The 19,488-nt window shown below is 36.7% G+C and overlaps 1 protein-coding gene across 1 annotated transcript; it reads right to left on the reverse strand.

Annotated features, from left to right (window-relative positions):
* Window positions 1-8,276: 8,276 nt before the first annotated feature.
* On the reverse strand, window positions 8,277-17,205 carry LOC112621791 (40S ribosomal protein S4-like). The gene is made up of 2 exons (XM_025381197.1): window positions 16,370-17,205; window positions 8,277-8,287 (listed from the first exon to the last, which is right to left on the reverse strand). Exon 1 carries the CDS (start codon window positions 17,171-17,173, stop codon window positions 16,418-16,420), a length of 756 nt encoding a protein of 251 aa, XP_025236982.1. The 5' UTR covers window positions 17,174-17,205; the 3' UTR covers window positions 8,277-8,287; window positions 16,370-16,417.
* Between the last annotated feature and the right edge of the window lie 2,283 nt (window positions 17,206-19,488).

The raw sequence follows: 19,488 nt of genomic DNA on the forward strand, positions 1-19,488 counted from the left end.
AAATGTTTGGCAATGTTGAGGCATATGTTAGAAACAAGAACCTAATGCTGATTTAATAAAATAAAAAATTTTCCAATTTGTTTTTCCAAGTAGTCTAAGGAAAAGTCTTCCTGAGACTTGTTTTGTCTTTGCTATGGCTGTTGCTCTTAATGTTGATACTATGTTATTACTGAACCTCATTATACTTTCAAGTATAAAAGGAGCTGGAAGAAACTTATGGTGTAGTTTTATAGACCATAAATTTCTCAAATTCATAAGATCCTAGGATGCCATACTCTCAGTAAATATTTACTGACTGAATTAAATTAAAATGGATACTTTGACATAATATAATGAATGATATATAGCCATTATAGCCATTATTACTGTAGACACTGGTAGATATAAACAAGATTTTATTTGATTTTTAACAGCATAAAATATTTCTCTCTTCCTTTAGAGAGGACACATGCTCATTAACATCTTATGACTATAATTCTCAAACTCCATCATTATCCTTGAACTTCACCTTTAGTCAACTTCTTTTTTCTTCTGCCTGCCTGCTTTACTCTCTAGGTTGTGTAGACTACTTATTATGAGAATTTCTTTATGCTTTGTGATTTTGTGGGAAGCTTAGGAAAAAAAAAAAAGAACAGGCACCAAGGTTTTTTTGTAGACTGCACCTATAAAGAAAACAAATCAAAAGTAACAGTATGGGTACTTGTGGCCTGATTACACAAAAGTTTAATTTCTTGAATTACTAACAAGCAGCTTTGACAATAACAATTTGGCAAACTGTTAAACAACTGAGATGTTGTTGAATCAATTAGAAATCAGACCCAACTTTTGGTATAACAGTTTTGTGGAACATGCCTCGATGAAGACTAGCTTTTTGCTTCTGGTGATGGGAATAGACTTGGGAGCTTGGGGAAAAGACTGATATGGAACTGAGTAGGATAGCTGTGTTGAATACAACATTTATTAGATAATGCAACTCACAAATTTAGCTTTCGTGAGCTGTGAGCTAAAGCAAAGTGTCCTGAAGTAGTCAAAGACATGGTCAAGGAGGGATCTATAACATTATTATCACCAGTCAAGCTCAAAAGAGAGCTTGGATCATAAAAAATGAGTTGCCTGTAGCAAAAGAAGTATAAGATTAGGGAGAGGGGCTGTTCGTGCCACACATACCTTATTTTCTCATTGAATCCAAATTAGATAGATAGGTAGATGAATATATTGATATACATTCTTGTATGCCAGTGTACATTATAGCACTATTCAAATTAGTCAAAAGATGGAAACATTCCAAGTTTCCATCAACAGATGAATGAATAAACAAAATGTAATATGTATACATTAATAAAATATTATTCCATTAAGAATACTAACAATGCCCAAGCTGAGAATCAAATCAAGAACTCAACCTTTTACAACAGCTGCAAAAAGAAAAGAAAATACCTAGGAATATGTGTATCTAAGGAAGTGAAAGGTCTCTACAAAGGGAAACTGTGAAACACTATTGAAAGAAATCATAGATGACACAAACAAATGGAAACAAACCCCAAGTTCATGGATAGGATGACTCAATATTGTGAAAATGACCATGCTTTCCAAAGCAATCTACAGATTCAATGCAATTCCCATCAGAATACTAACCTTATTTTTCAGAGAATTTGAAAAAACAATCATAAAATTCAAATGGCACCAAGAAAAAGCTCGAATAGCCAAAGCAATCCTAAGCAAAAAGGACAAATCTTGAGGCTTCACAGTACTGGACTTCAAATTATACTGATGCAGGACAGGCAACCCCTAGAACTGGGGATTAGCCTGGAAGGGTTCTTGGCTTCTCCAAGGGAAGAATTCAAGGGCAAGCCAATGGTGTTGAACTTTTACTGAAGTGGTAGTGTACAGCAGCAGCAGAGGTATTGCTCCTTGGGGAGCAGGGCTACCCCATTGACAGTACGCTCAGAATAGCAGCTCAGAGGCAGCTCTGCACTCATATTTATACCCAGTTTTACTTGTATGAAAATTAAAGGATGGTTTATACAGAAATTTCTAGGAAAAAGATGGAAACTTCTGGTTTGTTGTGTTGTTGCTGTGGAAAGGGGCAGTAACTTCCAGGTGTTGCTGTGGCAATGGTAAACTGACATGGCACACTGATGGGCCTGTGCTATGAAAAACTGCTTCTGCTCCAGCCTTGTTTTATCTAGTCCTCAATTTTGGTCTGGTATCTGAGCCCCGCCTCCAGGGTCAAGTCTTGCCTCCTACCTTAATACTGCAGGCTGCTACCAAAACAGCATGGTACTCATATAGAAGCAGGCGCATAGACCAATGAAACAGAATACAGAACCCAGAAGTAAAGCCAAATACTTACAACCAACTGATCTTTGACAAAGCATAAAACCACATAAGTTGAGGAACAGACAACCTATTTAATAAATGGTGCTGGAAAAACTGGCTACATGTAGAAGAATAAAACTGGATCCCTATCTCTCACTTTATTCAAAAATCAACACAAGATGGATGAAAGACTTACCATCTAAGACCTGAAACCATAAAAATTCTAGAAGATAACCTTCTGGACATTGGCCTGAGCAAAGAATTCATGACTAAGATCTCCAAAGCAAATGCAACTAAAACAAAATAAATAAATGAGACCTGATTAATTAAAAAGCTTCTGCACAGCAAAAAAAAAAAAAAAAGAAAAAAGAAAAGAAAAAAATCATCAGAGTAAATAGGCCAGCCACAGAATGGGAGGAAATCATTTGCAAATTATGCATCTGGCAAGGGACTAGTATCCAGAATCTATAAGAAACTCAAACAAATCACGAAAATAAAACAAATAATCTCATTAAACAGTGGGCAAATGAGATGAATAGACATTTTCAAAAGAAGATATACAGATGGCCAACAAACGTGAAAAAATGCTCAACATCACTAATGATCAGGGAAATGCAAATTAAAACACAATAAGATACCATCTTACTCCTTCAAGAATGGCCACTATTGGCCGGGCGCGGTGGCTCAAGCCTGTAATCCCAGTACTTTGGGAGGCCGAGGCGGGTGGATCACGAGGTCAGGAGATCGAGACCATCCTGGCTAACACGGTGAAACCCCGTCTCTACTAAAAAAAAAATACAAAAATCTAGCCGGGTGTGGTGGCGGGCGCCTGTAGTCCCAGCTACTCGGAGGCTGAGGCGGGAGAATGGCGTGAACCCGGGAGGTGGAGCTTGCAGTGAGCCGAGATTGCGCCACTGCACTCCAGCCTGGGCGACAGAGCGAGACTCCGTCTCAAAAAACACAAAAAAAAAAAAAAAAGAATGGCCACTATTAAAATTTCAAAAACCAATAGATATTAGTGTGGATGCAGTGAAAGGGTGGTGACACTTATACAACGCTGGTGGGAATGTAAATTAGTACAACCTCTATGAAAAACAGTATGGCGATTCCTTAAAGAACTAAAAGTAGACCTGTCATTCAATCTGGCATTCCCCCAATTGGGTATTTACCTAAAAGAAAGGAAGTCATGATATGAAAAAGACACATGCACATGTATATTTATTGCAGCTCAATTCATAACTGCAAAGATATGGGACCAACCTAAATGCCCATTGACCAATGACTGGATAAAGAAAATGTGATACATATACACCATGGAATACGACTCAGCTATAAAAAGCAATGAAATAATATCTTTTGCAGCAGCTTAGATGCGCTGTAGGTCATTATTTAAAGTGAAGTGACTCAGGAATGGAAAACTAAACACTGTATATTCTCACTTATAAGTGACAGCTGGGCTATGAATATGCGAAGGCATACAGGGTGATATAATGAACTTTGGAGACTCAGAAGGGGGATGGAGGAGAGTTGGTGAGGGATAAAAAACTATTTATTGGCTACAATGTGATGGGTGATGGATGCACTAAAATCTCAGCCTCAGAATTTCCCACCCTGTAATTCATCTATGTAACCCAAAACCACTTGAACCCCAAAAGCTATTTGAAATAAAAAAATTAAATTAAAAATGTAGTATGTATACACTAATGGAATATTATTCAGCCATAAAAAGCAATTGAAGCTCTTCATTTATATAGAATATGAGGTATAAGCAATTTCATAGTGACAGAAAGGTAGATGATAATAAGTGATATAGCTATGGTTGCTATTATGTCTATATCTATATATAATTATACTTTTGATTGGTGTTTTCCTAATAACTAACAAGGGTGAGGATCTTTTTATGTGCTTATTGGCCATTTGTATAACTTCTTTGGAACAATGTTTATTTCAGCTTTTTCCCATTTTGTAATTAGGTTATCTTTTTGTTGTTGAGTTGTAGAAGTTCTTTGTATATTTTGATATTAAGCTCATCATATACATAATTTCCAAATATATTTTCCCATTCTGTAGATTGTTCACTTTGTTGATAATATTCATTGAGTCACAAAGTTTTTAATACTGATGAAGTCCATCCTATCTTTTCTGTTGTTGTTGTTACTTGTGTTTTTTGGTGTCATATCTAAGGACTCATTGTCAAATCCAAATTTTATTCTCTGAGTTTTGTAGCTTTAGCTCTTATATTTAGGTCCTCAACCCACTTTTTAGTTAACTTTTGCACACAATATGAGGAAAGGGGTTCAACTTTATTCCTTGGAACGTAGAAATTCAATTGCCCAGCACCATTTCTTGAAGTGACTGTTCTCCTATTGACTAGACTTGGTGTCTTGGTTTGTTTGTTTATTTATTTTACTTTAAGTTCTGGGATACATGTACAGAATTTGCAGGTTTGTTACATAGGTATATGTGTGCCATGGTCGTTGCTGCACCTATTGAGCTGTCCTCTAAGTTTCCTGCTCTTGTCCCCCAGTCCCCAACAGACCCTGGTGTGTGTTGTTCCCCTCCCTGTGTCGATATGTTCTCATTGTTCAACTTGTACTTATGAGTGAAAACATGCGGTGTTTTGTTTTATGTCCTGTGTTAGTTTGCTGAGGATGATGACTTCCAGTTTCATCCATGTCCCTGCAAAGGACATGAGCTCATTCCTTTTTATGACTGCATAGTATTCCATGGTATATATGTACAACATTTTCTTTATCCAGTCTGTCATTGATGGGCATTTGGGTTGGTTCATTGATGGGCATCTGGATAGTGGCTTTGCTATTGTAAATAGTGCTGCAATAAACATATATGTGCATTTGTCTTTATAGTAAGTCATGGATATTAGACCTTTATCAGGTGGGTAGATTGCAAAAATTTTCTCTCATTCTGGAGGTTGCCTGTTCACTCTGATAATAGTTTATTTTGCTGTGCAGAAGCTCTTCAGTTTACTTAGATCCCTTCTGTCAATTTTGAATTTTGTTGCAGTTGTTTTTGGCATTTTGATCATGAAGTCTTTGCCCATGCCTATGTCCTGAATGCTATTGCCTAGGTTTCCTTCTAGGGTTTTTATGGTTTTGGGTTTTACATTTAAGTATTTAATCCATCTTGAGTTAATTTATGTATAAGGTGTAATAAAGGGGTCAATTTTCAGTTTTCTGCATAGGGCTAGCCAGTTTTCCCAGCACCATTTATCGAATAGGAGATCCTTTCCCCATTGCTTGTTTTTGTAACGTTTCTCAAAGATCAGATGGTTGTAGATGTGTGGACTTTGTTAAAAATCTATTGACCATAGATGTATGAGTTTACTTTTGGATTCTGAATTCTATTTCATTCATTTATGTATCTATCCTTATGACAGTACCACACTGTTTTGATTATTTAGTTTTGTAATAAAACCAGCATTTTAATCAGTTTGGGCAGTGTTTAGTCATTCAGGCTGCTATGACAAAAATACCATAGACTGAGTGACTTTAACAACAGAAATTTATTTCTCAGACTTCTGGATGCTGAGAAGTCCAAAATTAAAGTGCCAGAATGGCTGAGTACTGATGAGGGATCTCTTCCTGGCTTACAGATAGTTATGCTCTTGCTATATTTTTATGTGGTAGACAGAAAGTGAACTCTAGTCTCTTTCTCTCTCTCTCTCTCTTTTTTTTTTTTTTAGACGGAGTCTCGCTCTGTCACCCAGGCTGGAGTGTGGTGGCATGATCTCAGCTCATGGCAAACTCCTCCTCCTGGGTTCAAGTGATTCTTCTGCCTCAGCCTCCTGAGTAGCTGGGACTACAGGCATGCACCACCATGCCTGGCTAATTTTTGTGCTTTTACTAGAGAAGAGGTTTCACCACATTGACCAGGCTGGTCTCGATCTCCTGACCTGGTGATTTGCCCGCATTGACCTCCCAAAGTGCTGGGATTACAGGCATGAGCCACCATGCCTGGCCCTCTTTCTCTCTTTAAAAGCAGATCTCATCTAAATCTAATTACCTTCCAAAGTCCCCACTTCTTAATTTCGTACCATTGAGGGTTAGGTTTCAGCAAAAAATGTTTTAGGCGGACACAAACCTGCAGTCCATAACAAGCAGGTAGTGTGAGTGAACTATGGTTTTTTGTTTAACAAACGTTTTGGCTGTTCAAAGTCTCTTGCAATTCATATGAATTTGAGGATCATCTTTTCCATTTCTGCTAAAAAGTTGTGGAAATTTGGACGGGGGTTGCATTGAACCTATAGATCACTTCGGATAGAGTTAATGTTTCAACAATATTAAGTCTTCTTACCTATGAGCATGAGTTGTTGCTCCATTTATTCAGTTTTTTCAAAATTTGTTTCAACAATACTTTATAGTTTTCAAGTACAAGTTTTGCACATTTTGGTTAAATTTCTTTCCTTGATATGTATATTATTCTTTAAATGCTACTGTAAATGAAATTGCTTTATTAATTTCCTTTTTGCATTGTTCACTGCAAATATTATAGGAACACAATTGATTTTTGTGTGTTGATATTGTGCAACATTCAACATTGCTAACCACATTTCTTAGCTCTAATAGCATTCTTTTGATATTTTGGGGGATTTTCTATATGCAGGGTATGTTATATGTAAATAGAAATAGTTTTACTTAATCCTTTCCAATTTGGATGCCTTTTCTTATCTAATTGTACTGGCTAGAACTATTAGTACAATAATGAATAGCGGTGGTGAAAGCGACATTCTTGTTCTGTTCTTGAGCTTAAACCCACTTATGCCTAGTGTTCCATTATTGAAATGTTAAGCATATGGGAACAATTATATTCAACTGCTCAAGGTTATTGTCAAGGTCTGATTGCAAAAATTCAAAAAGTTGCAACCTCAGGCATAAGTGGGTTATGGAGAAAGCTTTCAGTCTTTCCCCATTGAGTATGATGTTAGCTGTGGGTTTACTCCTTATCATGTTTATGGGAATATTAATTATTACTGCATTCCAGAAACTTATTTGGCAATATCAATACAATTAAAAATAGAAAATGCTTTGGAGGCTGTGTTTATAGATGATTTCCACAGACAGAAAAAGACCATTTCTTTTTTTTTAAAGACAGTTTCTCCGGATAAATTGTAAAATATCTGTGTAATGAAACTCTGAGGGAGGAGGCTCTCAGAAACTGATGTTAACTTGTTTATCCATAAAGAATAAAATGTTGATTAGATTGTGGTATGTCCACATTCTGGAATACTTTGCATCTATTAAAAATAAGTTAGATGTACACATATGAACCCGGAGGAATATATAGTATCTGTTTTAAGGTAGAAAACTATTTTATACAAATTAAGACAACACTACCTCATTAAAAAAAAAATGAACCAAAACCACCTCAAATTCCCGTGTGTGTGTGCCCTTTTTATGAGTGTGTATAAATATGGAGAAGGACGCATGCCATATGGTAATGATTGGTTACCTAGCAAATAGAAGAATGGAAAGAATTTGGTAACTTTTGTCGTTATTTTTTACAGATTATTCTGTATTATGGTACACATACTTCACAGGACATATAGATAATACATCCTATGTAATAATATGTAAAAAATAATTAACATTTATTAGAATTGAAAAATAATTCAGGAAAAGTCATAGAGAATGGGTGATAGATACTTCAGGAACAGCCAGAGAAAGGTTTGTCCAGAGAAAAATATGTTACCAAAACCAAATTTAATCAACTTCATTGTTTTTCTCAGCTACCAGCAAACAGATGTAGAGACCAACACAATGGCACTTAGAAAAGCCTGGAAGGAGTGAGACAGTGAGGTCTTGTAGGGACCCTGGGGATATTGAGTGATTAAGACAGAAACACTCACTTAAGGAGCTCCCAAGTTAATAGATTGTATTTTCTTCCCCTCGCTTAGTAGTTTTGGATAGATATAGATATCCTCTTATCTATGCACAGACCATTTCCCCCCCTAATTTTAAGGGCTTGCTGCCACCTATGGATAAGAATAGAGTATTACAATTTGCACCAACACACCCTAACATCCACCAGTGAGCTAGATGACTGGATATCAGAGGAGGCTTGAGTTTGATGTATTTTAATTTGGTTCAACTCAAACAATATTCATTATCATTATTAAACACCAAGTTATGTATTGGATCTTCATAAATAAATAAAGCTTTGGAGTTAATGAATTATTGAACTCAAAGAGTTCACAGCTTAGTAGGTAAGATAAAGTTGGATATAATTTTAATTATATCCTGAAGGTAACACAAATGTATAATGAGGCAGGAGTGGAGTTCAGTTTTAATGATACATAAATGTGAAACAGGAAATGTGAGGAGTAGAGTCTGAGAATTTACAAAGCTCAAATCATGGAAAGCTGTGTGTGCTGTGGACGGTATATGTGAAGTCCTGGACGTGCTGAGGTCAGAGGTTGGTTATACGGATCTTAGGTTCAGTTAGAAGATCAGGACTGGGGATATACATTTATGATTTGGTGAGTAAGAATAATAGATAGGCCATGGGAGACAATGGGTCATGCAAGAAAAATATAGACAAAATGAAAAAAGAGCAATGGACAGAGAAGTTAACAGCATATTAATTAGGAGTCAAATGAGCAAGAAATCTACCAGAAAATGGTTTATGAGGGCAAAACAAGAGATCTTAAGGGCACTGAGCAGAAATTTTAAATTATTTGTTCCCGTGTCTCAGGATCCATAAGAAAAAGAATTTAGGCGGGCCACGGTGGCTCACGCCTGTGATCCCAACACTTTGGGAGGCCAAGGTGGGCGGATCACTTGAGGTCAGGAGTTCGAGACCAGCCTGACCAACGTGATGAAACCCTGTCTCTACTAAAAATACAAAAATTAGCTGGACATGGTAGCACATGCCTGTAGTCCCAGTTACTTGGGAGGCTGAGGCAGGAGAATTGCTTGAACCCGAAAGGAGGAAGTTGCAGTGAGTCGAGATTGTACCACTGTACTCCATTCAGTCTGGGTGACAGAGGGAGACTCCATCTCAAAAATAAAAAAATAAAAAAAGAAGAAGAATGTAATAAAATCACCTCAGTGCTTATGGAGAAAAAGACAAAATACCAGCGTAAAACAATGCATCAGGTTTTTCGATTTCCACTAAACTTAAAATACAGAATATGTAAAAATAACATATTCAATAGAATACATAACATTAACTAATAGTAGCATAATGAGCATAGTATTAAGTTGTGGGAGTTAATATGCTTCATACCATCTATTGTAGAATATAAGATCAGTATTACATGTTATTTATGCCTTCCCCCTAGAGTTTTTTCAATTATAGAAATAAAACCTGCAAGTAAGAAAAAAAGCATTTTTTTTGTTTGTTTGGTTTTGTTTGAGATGGAGTGCTAGAGTGCAGTAGCATGATCTCTGCTCACTGCACTCTCCGCCTCCCAGGTTGAAGTGATTCTTCTGCCCCAGTCTCCCAAGTATCTGGGACTACAGGCAGGAGCCACTTTGCCCCACTAATTTTTGTATCTTTTTTTATTTTTATTTTTTTAGTAGAGGCAGAGTTTCGTCATGTTGGCCAGGCTGGTCTTGAACTCCTGGCCTCAGGTGATCCATCTTGCTGGGCTTCTGAAAATGTTGGGATTATAGGTGTGAGTCATCGCGCCCAGCCAAAAGCATGTTTTTTTTGAATAGGATGTTACTATTGAATCTCAGTTTACAAAGTAGAGTTTTATGTACAAAATGAACATTACATCTGGTGTAAAATAAATTTAACATTTTGGTTTTAATGGTGTCAAGTGCTGAAAGCTTCACTGACAAAATGACACAACTACATATAGGAAATAAACTATGAGGACTGCCAGGCCAGAGAAGTATAGGCAAGGGCAATGCACAATCAGATTCTTCAAAGATTCTAAGCTCTGTAAGTTTCACATAATTGCCTGTTTTTACCAGGAAATACCGTCTTTGGCTAAATCAGCCCTACTTACTGGATATGATTGCCACTTGGCAGCTGTCCCAGAATCTGGGGCCGGGGGGTGGGGGGTGTTCCAGGACTCTCATTGCATCTTCAACAAAACGAGTAGACCCACTTTTCTTGGAATTTTTTTATATTAAAAAAGCTTCAGAATCACTGAGAAGATATCTCCAGCTCTAACAAAAACTCACTTTTTATTCAGTTATAATTGGAATATTATATTACTCTAGTTTATTGTTGTACAGATTAGAGCACACAGAAGTTCTAAAATAGAGATGTGGCAGGAGTTTCAATATAGTGAAAAATAAGCTCATAGAGTTGAAAATGAGGGAAAACAGTCATAGATAATTATAGTGTAATCTGCAAGAAATCTGTCAGCAAACTATGGCTGGCATGCCAAATACAACAGTGTTCTATGTATGTAAATAAGGTTGTGTTGGGACACAGCTGTACCCATTTGGTCACAGATTGCCTATAGCTGCTTTGGCTTCACATTGCAGAGAGAAATATTCTCTGCAAAAGACTGGCTAGTAACATCAAAAATGTTTACTGTGTGACCATTTATAGAAAAAAATTGACAAGCCTAGAGCAAAAGCTAGGCAGAACCTATAGAGCAAAATGCTTCTAGCTCAGTTGGGGAAGTTCAGATTTAGAGATCCTTAGCTAAGATGATGTAGTTTGCCATCTTAGATCTTATATTCTAATTCACATGTTTACTGTGTCACCAACAAATGAATAGAATATTTCAATCATTGTGCAGGTAATAATGACACAGCAAGATTAGTGTCTAATCTAAGAATCTCTGCTAATTATTGAGTACTCACTAGGTGTCTTGCTCATTGTTGTATTTATGTACATTATTTATTTAAATTTTATACTGCCTCCGTGACAGACAATTGTATATTATTCCTATTTTCTGAAGGAGAAAAAGGTGCTTGGGTACTTTGTGTAACATGCTTAAAGTCACGTTAAAACTAACAGAAACAATGTCAAGAGCCTCGGTTCTTAATACTGAAATTAGGGAGCCATGGAAGCCATTGAGGACAGGTAAGTTTGCTAGATGTGATATATTAAATAACTCGTAGTGGGTGAAGAAGAGTTAACCAGAAAAACAAAAACAAAAAACAAGAGAAAGGGTGGGTATACAAAGGCCATGGGCAGTTTCTTACTCCGTGACCATTTCACAGCGTAATGTGTAATTCATTTCTGGCTGCACTAAATGAATTTGCTCAGTTAATGAGATTCCACTGATAGACCACATGAGGAATAACAATACTAACAATAACAAAAGCCTCAACTCTATTGAGCACATTTTACATGCCAGGTTTGCTAAAGCTGCACATGTGTTGTCTATTTCATCCACACAATAACTTTATGAGGCAATACTATTATTATCCCCATTTTACAGAGATAGAGACAGAGGCAAAGACAAGTTAAGTAACTTGCCCAGAATCGCCTAGTTGGTAAGTGGCAGAGCCAATTTTTAAAACAAGTCATCTTGATTCCAGGACCTGTGGCCTTAACCACTGCACAGAACTGCCTCATGTTGTTCCTTCTTGAGTATAATGTTGTAGCTCTCACTGCATCAGAGACCTGGCTGAAACTCATCCCTCAATCAGCTGACTTTCCATTTTTTGAATTCAAATCATTCAAAGGTGAGGACATAATGGGTTTAAAGAATCAGAATCTGTTTTGAAACTGTCTGCTGTAAACTGAACTGTGTTTCTCCAAAATTCATAAGTTGAAGCTTTAACCCCCAATGTTACTGTACCTGAAGTAGAGTCTTTAGCAGGTAATTAAGGTTAGGTGAATGAAATAAGGATGGGACTGTAAGCTGATAGAACAGGCCTTATAAGAAAAGGAAGAGAGAGGGAGAGGAAAAGAGAGAGAGAGTGAGCGAGAGAGAGAGATATATCGAGAATGAACCTCTGCCATATAAGGACATAGAAGAAAGTGGCCTTCTGGAAGCCAGAAAGAGAGCCTTCCAAAGAACCCAACCATGGTTGTCAGCACCTTGATGTTGAACTTCCATCCTCCAGAACAGGGAGAACATATATTTTTGTTGCTTAAGCCACCCAGGTGGCAGCTATTGCTATGGCAGTCTGAGCTGACTAATACATGCTATGGGGCAGAATTGTGGTGCCAGGTCTCTTCACATGAACTGGTCGAAGATTCCTGGTCCAACCAGATACAACCAGTGTCAATGGGTTTAAAACAATTGGGAAGTCACATATTGAATATGGCAATAATTTAGAGAATCTTGAAAGCCTCTCTAGCTGGATAGTCATTAGACTATGAGCGTCATTTCAAAAGTGCAGAAGAAAATGTTGTGAACTATTAATAACAGGTCCAAAATTATCCAGCTTGTAAAGTCTGAGATCCCAAACTTGATTCAAAGTTGATTGAAACTGATAACATGTGTTCTTTCTTCTTTATATGATACCTTATGTGTATATATATATGCACAAAATTTAATACCCTAATGCCAAAAATATCACAAATTCCAGGACTTTACTTAAGTATAATAAAGCATTTGTTTCTCTTTGCCTATGGAATCTTTTTCTCCCAAACCCATGACTCCAATCTAATCATGAGAAAACCATCAAATAAATCCCAACTGAGAGAGATTCTACAAAATACCTGACCAGTACCTGACAAAACTGTTAGAGTCTTCAAAACATGAACAAAAACAAAACAAGGGAAAAAAAGAAAGCTGAGAAACTATCACAGCTAAGAGAAGCTTAAGGAGACATGATGAAAAAATATAATGTAAACATAATGTGGTAACCCAGATAGCATCTTCTAATAGACAAAGGACATTATAGATTAGGACAAAGACAATATGAATATAGGTACTATTATTTATAATGATGTGTCAATATTGGTTTATAAATTGGGGCCTATGCATCATACTAATATAAGACACTAATGATAGAGGAAACTAGGTGTGGGGTGTACAGGACTACTTTGTCTTAAATTTACAATGTATCTGTATATCTATAATTATTCTAAGCATGTGTTTTAAAAACCCAATAATTCTAGATATGTATTCAAAGAAAATAAATATTAAATAAGTGCATATCTTAATACTATGTAACATGCTTAAAAGTATATCTATTCTCTGTTCTTTAAGTTCCTTGAATGTACCTAAGGGTTTCAGAGGAGAGTCCTGCATTCTGGAAGCACTAAATCATCCTTTCTAATAACTATCATTAGCCATCAAATTATTGGAAATGTATAATGCTCAGTGCTAATTGAGGATGTGTACTGACTGATGCTTCTTATCTTTGTAACGAAGGTGCAATTTGGTATTTTTTTTTAGAAAGCTATCTGCCATCATGTAAACTTTGAAAATATTAATAAATCGAATCTACTAAATCCACTTTTAGAAATATAGCAATAGTCATATCAGAGATGTACACAGTTTTATGTACAAATATATTTAACATTCCTACATTTGTAATAGTAAAAAGTTGAAAAGAATTAAACATACATTAATAGGAGAATGTTAAATAAATACTAGCATTTCTATCCAAGTAATTCTATATAACATTTTAACTAATGCTTTTATGTAAGCTTAATTCAATTGGAAAATGATCAAAAATCATTTCAGTCATTTTAATGGTGGTGAAATATTAATATAGTTTAAAGCCATGTTAATTTTGTCTCCTTACTTTTCTCTTTACTAAAATATTTATAACAAGCACGTACTCTTTTGTATGATTAACAAAAATGAACACAGTGAGAAGGCCCTCACCAGACACTAGATACCAGTGCCTTGATTTTGGACTTCTTAGCCTCCAGACGCGTGAAAGTATAAATTTTGGTTTTTAATAAATTATCTAGTCTGTGGTACTTTTTGTGATAGCACGAAGAAAAGCTAGGTCAATGAGACGATATTGAAAAATATGAGAGGTGCTGAATTAATTGAAAGAAAGATTCACTTTCTCTTTAGACACAAACACACTTCTGAAGACAACATGATGAACTGCAGACCATTCCCAGGAAAACCTTGGTGTCTGTGTTCTTGTGCCGAAGGTAGAAGACCCACATGATTGAAGGTTTCTGGTTCACTGGGTCACAACTAGAGGAGAATCCCTTCTATCTAAGGTTGCTAGGATTGCAATGAAACACATTGGCTCCACTGGAAAACCATGAAGTGTGAATATACACTGGGTCTGATTGATTTTTCTCAAGTTCTTACCATTGACATCCAGGTTTGTGAGGTAATATCTTTATTGTGTCCCTTCTCTTCTCTGAGTCTAATCATCTAGTCCAACTACACAAATGGGGGAGATTACTCCTAGGTTGATAATAAGTCTCTGACCTTTGTAGATAGGATCAGTCTTCCTGACTGCAAAAAAGAAGAATCTGAAAAACAAAGAACCCAATCCAAGTTTTCCACTTTTCAGCCTGCTCTGCAATTATACCATGAAATGTTCATGTGTGGAGAATGGCCTAAGGTATTGATTGCATCCCCTTGGTTTCCTATGGGGCCAGGTGGGCCTGGAGTATTCACAGTTCCTGGGCTCCTGTGTTCTCCCTGTAATCAGCCTTTTCATTTTCACTTTCTCCAATGTACTGTACAAATAACAGCTCTTTCTACTTGGTAGTACCAGGACATAGTCAGAGAGCATTAGTTTATAAAATCTTGCCCTCCTCCACTAGGCCCACTAATGATCTATCCTGGTTGCCAGATACTGTTTGGCTTTGATGTAAAACACTCACAGAGTACCAGTCAAGCATTGTAGTGATAAACACTGGTCAGAGGCAGAGCTGTGGTGCCTTTTGGAGCCAGGGAGGACCTGCTGATGGCCACATACATGTCCTTCTAGCTAATCCTGAGCATCTGTGTGGTACTCTGATGGATGGATCTGAATTACAGACACATGGCTCAAGTCTGTTTAGATTTCCCTACGGAATTCTGGAATATGCTGCTTTGATTGTGTTTTTCATTAAAAAGCTGGGTTGAGGGAAAAAGAGCTAGGCAAAAGATTTCTGCTAATTGAACAAAAGCATTGATAGGAATAATGTAGCCACAGCCAAGGAATACCTGCAGCCACCAGAATCTAGAAGAGGCAGTGAAGGAATTCACCCTAGAGTCTCTGAAGGAGGTGAGGCCTTGTAGGAACCTTGATTTTGGTTCAATAATCCTAATCTCTGACTTCTGGCTTTCAGATCTATGATAGAATAAATTTCTTTTGGCTTAAAATAAAAGAAACAGAAACGTCACAAAGTTTATGAAAAGATCAGCTTTATACATCAAAAGCTTGACTGTAGTAAGACAGATAAAGACCTGTAGAAAGAATTGGATAGTACCACTTCTGTCAAAGGTGGATTTTCTTCTATGAGAAAAAACCTGAAGGAAGTTGCTTGACTCCATCAATAGAAAGCTCAATGATCTAGAAAGTTCAATGACTGAGGGAAAACTGAGTAAACCCCATGAGTGATCCACCTTTATGAGCCAAATGGTGAAAGAAAAGAAAATGAGCCAAAAGAAAGAAAATGGTGAAAACAGGCAAAAATTGGCTGAATCAGAGCTCAGAATCCAGCATTTGCCAAGAGGCCTTTTGTACCAGCTATTCCACTTACAGCCCATGGCAGCAGTCAGAGTCAGGGTATCCCCTGCATGCCCAAGACCCAAGGAAAGAGGGAGGGGACTTGGGAGGGCTCTGGGATGCAGGGTGATGTGTACTGACTCAGATTTTACAGCAGCCAAACCCCCAACATCCACACACAGAGAAAGATAGCTCATGTGTTTTTTTTCTCTTTAAGTGGCTTTGATTTGTTTCTTTCTAGTATAACTACTGTTCCTAAATTAATGTTTTATTTTTTCTTATCAAAGTTTTAATTATAATTCCTAAAAGAGTGATTCCAGAATATAGATGGCTGTAATATAATAAATATTTATAGATAATTTTCTACTACTGGACTCCCTAGAATTATATTGGGTATTTTATATATATATATATACACACACACATATATATATGTATGTGTATATATATAATATATATGTGTGTGTGTGTGTGTATATATATATTTTTTTTCCTGCCACAATATTTTTAATTATGTACAAAGGTCTGACATGGCACCCATTTCACCCACTGCTCTGTTTGGCCGCCAGTCTTTTGTCTCACTCTTCAGCAATGGTGAGGTGGATACCCTTTTCTCGGGGAAGAGAAATCCATGGTTTGTTGCCCTTGCCAATAACAAAAATGTTGGAAAGTCGAGTGGCAAAACTGTTGCCATTGGCATCTTTCACGTGAACCACGTCAAAAGATCCAGGATGCCTCTCTCTGTTGGTGATCACACCAATTCTTCCCAGGTTAGCACCTCCAGTCACCATACACAGGTTACCAGTGTCGAACTTGATGAAATCAGTAATCTTGGTAGTCTCCAAATCAATCTGAATGGTATCATTCACCTTGATGAGGGGATCGGGGTAGTGGATGGTGTGGGCATCATGAGTCACCAGATGAGGGATTCCTTTTGTGCCCACAAAGATCTTTCTCACTTTGCATAACTTGTACTTGGCCTCCTCAGGTGTAATACGATGTACAGCAAAGCGACCCTTGGTGTTATAGATCAGACGGAAATTCTCTCCCGTCTTGTCAATGCTGATGACATCCATGAATCCAGCAGGGTAGGTTATATCAGTTCGGACCTTGCCATCGATCTTAATGAACCGCTGCATGCAAATCTTCTTTACTTCATCTCCTGTCAGGGCATACTTAAGTCTGTTCCTTAGGAAAATGATGAGGGGGAGACACTCTCTCAACTTGTGGGGACCGGTGGATGGACGAGGAGCAAACACACCAGTAAATTTATCCAGCATCCAATGCTTTGGAGCTGCTACCCGCTTCAGATGCTTCTTGGGACCACCAGCCATGGCAGCGTTAGGCAAGGAAAGAGGTCCTCCGTCTTCCGATTTTTTTTTTTTTTTTTTTTTTTTTTTTTTTTTTTTTTTTTTTTTTTTGAGACAGAGTCTCGCTCTGTCACCCAGGCTGGAGTGCAGTTGTGCGATCTTGGCTCACTTCAAGCTCGGCCTCCCAGGTTCAAGCCATTCTTCTGCCTCAGCCTCCTGAGTAGCTGGGACTACAGGTGCCCACCACCATGCCCAGCCGATTTTTTGTGTTTTTTAGTAGAGACGTGGTTTCACCGTGTTAGCCAGGATGATCTCAATCTCCTGACCTCATGATCCACCCGCCTCAACCTCCCAAAGTGTTGGGATTACAGGCGTGAGCCACTGCGCCTGGCTCAATATTTTAAATGAGTAGGTTACTCCATTATTACTTTAGGCATAATTGAAATTTGACTTGACCAGCTGGAAATATTTGAAACATTAATGTCTATTTCTATGTCCTATGAAATACACTAAGAATTTTGTCTAACAATATTTACTTCAGTAGTTAATGATTGGATCTAAAAATAACAGGAAAAATCCACAAAAGCAAAAAACAAAACCCCTGGCTAAACTTACACTTTTGTATTCATTTCATCCTAAATTTATTTTCAGGTACTGATATTTTGCAATTCTTTTTTTCAGTTTGTTTTCTTATTAATCTTTGTTATTTGCTCATGATGTGCTTAGTGGCATAACATTACTATTTTTTTGCAGTACAATATGTTTCTCTGATATATTCTAAATTTTGTTTCTCAAAAACTCCTGAATTTAAGAACTTTTAAAAAACTGCTTCTTTTCTAGTGTTTTTATAGTTTCATTATTTTTCTATTTAAGGATAGAAAAATTGATGTCCTTACTGTTTTCAATAAGAAATGGCTTTGAAATCAAGCATTATTTATTTTCCCAGAGATTTTAAATGTCTCATTTATCATTTACTAAATCCCATATGTGTTTAGGCTTATTTCCATTATATTTGAAAAATTATCAATGCCTCATTGTTTTAAAAATGCTTATTACTAGTTATTTTTCATTCCCTTTAAGAATTTTTGTCTTTTTTTTTTGGGACATGCTTAATATTGTAGATGAATCAATATCATTTGGTTGAGTTTTCCTTCTAGTCATAGCAAAACCTCTTTATAAGATATTTTACTGGCTTGGTAATAATATTATAGATCAACTTAAGGGAGTTGACTTTTTAAAATGTTGCTTCTCTGGAAACCATCATTCTGAACAAACTATCGTGAGGACAGAAAACCAAACACTGCATGTTCTCACTCATAGGTGGGAATTGAACAATGAGAACATTTAGACACAGGGTGGGGAACATCACACACTGGGACCTGTCATGGGGTGGGAGCAGGGGGGAGGAATAGCATTAGGAGAAATACCTAATGTAAGTGAGGAGTTAATGGGTACAGCACACCAACATGGCACATGTATACATATGTAACAAACTGCATGTTGTGCACATGTATAATAAAGTATAATAAAAAAAAGTTCCTTCATATCCATTCAAAAGCCTACATATATATTTGTTTTTTAATTTTTTACTGATACATAATTGTACATATTAATGGGGATTCAGATGATATTTTGATACATGCATACAATGCATAATGATGAAACCAGGGTATTTAAGATATTCATCACCTTAAACACTTACATTCCTTTGTGTTGGGAACATTTCACATTTTCTCTTCTAGCTATTTTGAAGTACATAATAAATTGTTAACTTTAGTCACTTGACTGTTCTGTCAAGCACTAGAACTTATTCCTTCCATCTAACTGTACATTGGTACCCATTAACCAATATCTTTTCATCCCCTCCACTCTTCCCAGACTCTGGTAAATATCTTTCTACTCTTTATCTCAGTGAGATCAACTTTTTTAGCTCCACATATGAGTGAAAACAAACAATATTTATTTTTCCGTGCCTGGCTCATTTCAGTTAACATAATGACCTCCAGTTCCTTTCACACAGCTGCACATGGCAAGATATCATACTTTTTATGGCTGAATAGTATTCTATTGTGTTTATATACCACATTTTCTTTATCTGTTTATCCATTGATTGGCACTTAGGTTGGTCCCATATCTTGACTACTGTGAGTTGTGCTGCAATAATCATGGGGGTGCAGATATTCTATTGATAAACTGATTTCCTTTCTTACGAATAAATTCTCAGTAGTGATATCGGTGGATAATATAGTAGTTCTATTTTAAGTTATTTGGTAAATTTTCATACTGTTTTCCCTAGTGGTTATACTAATTTACATTCCCAAAAACAATGTATAAGGATT

The sequence above is a fragment of the Theropithecus gelada genome, chromosome 3 (assembly GCF_003255815.1).
Source record: "Theropithecus gelada isolate Dixy chromosome 3, Tgel_1.0, whole genome shotgun sequence".
Lineage (NCBI taxonomy): Eukaryota > Metazoa > Chordata > Mammalia > Primates > Cercopithecidae > Theropithecus > Theropithecus gelada.

Excerpts from the sequence above, each read along its gene's own strand:
- LOC112621791 (XM_025381197.1), bottom strand. The coding sequence starts at position 17,173 with ATGGCTGGTGGTCCCAAGAAGCATCTGAAGCGGGTAGCAGCTCCAAAG.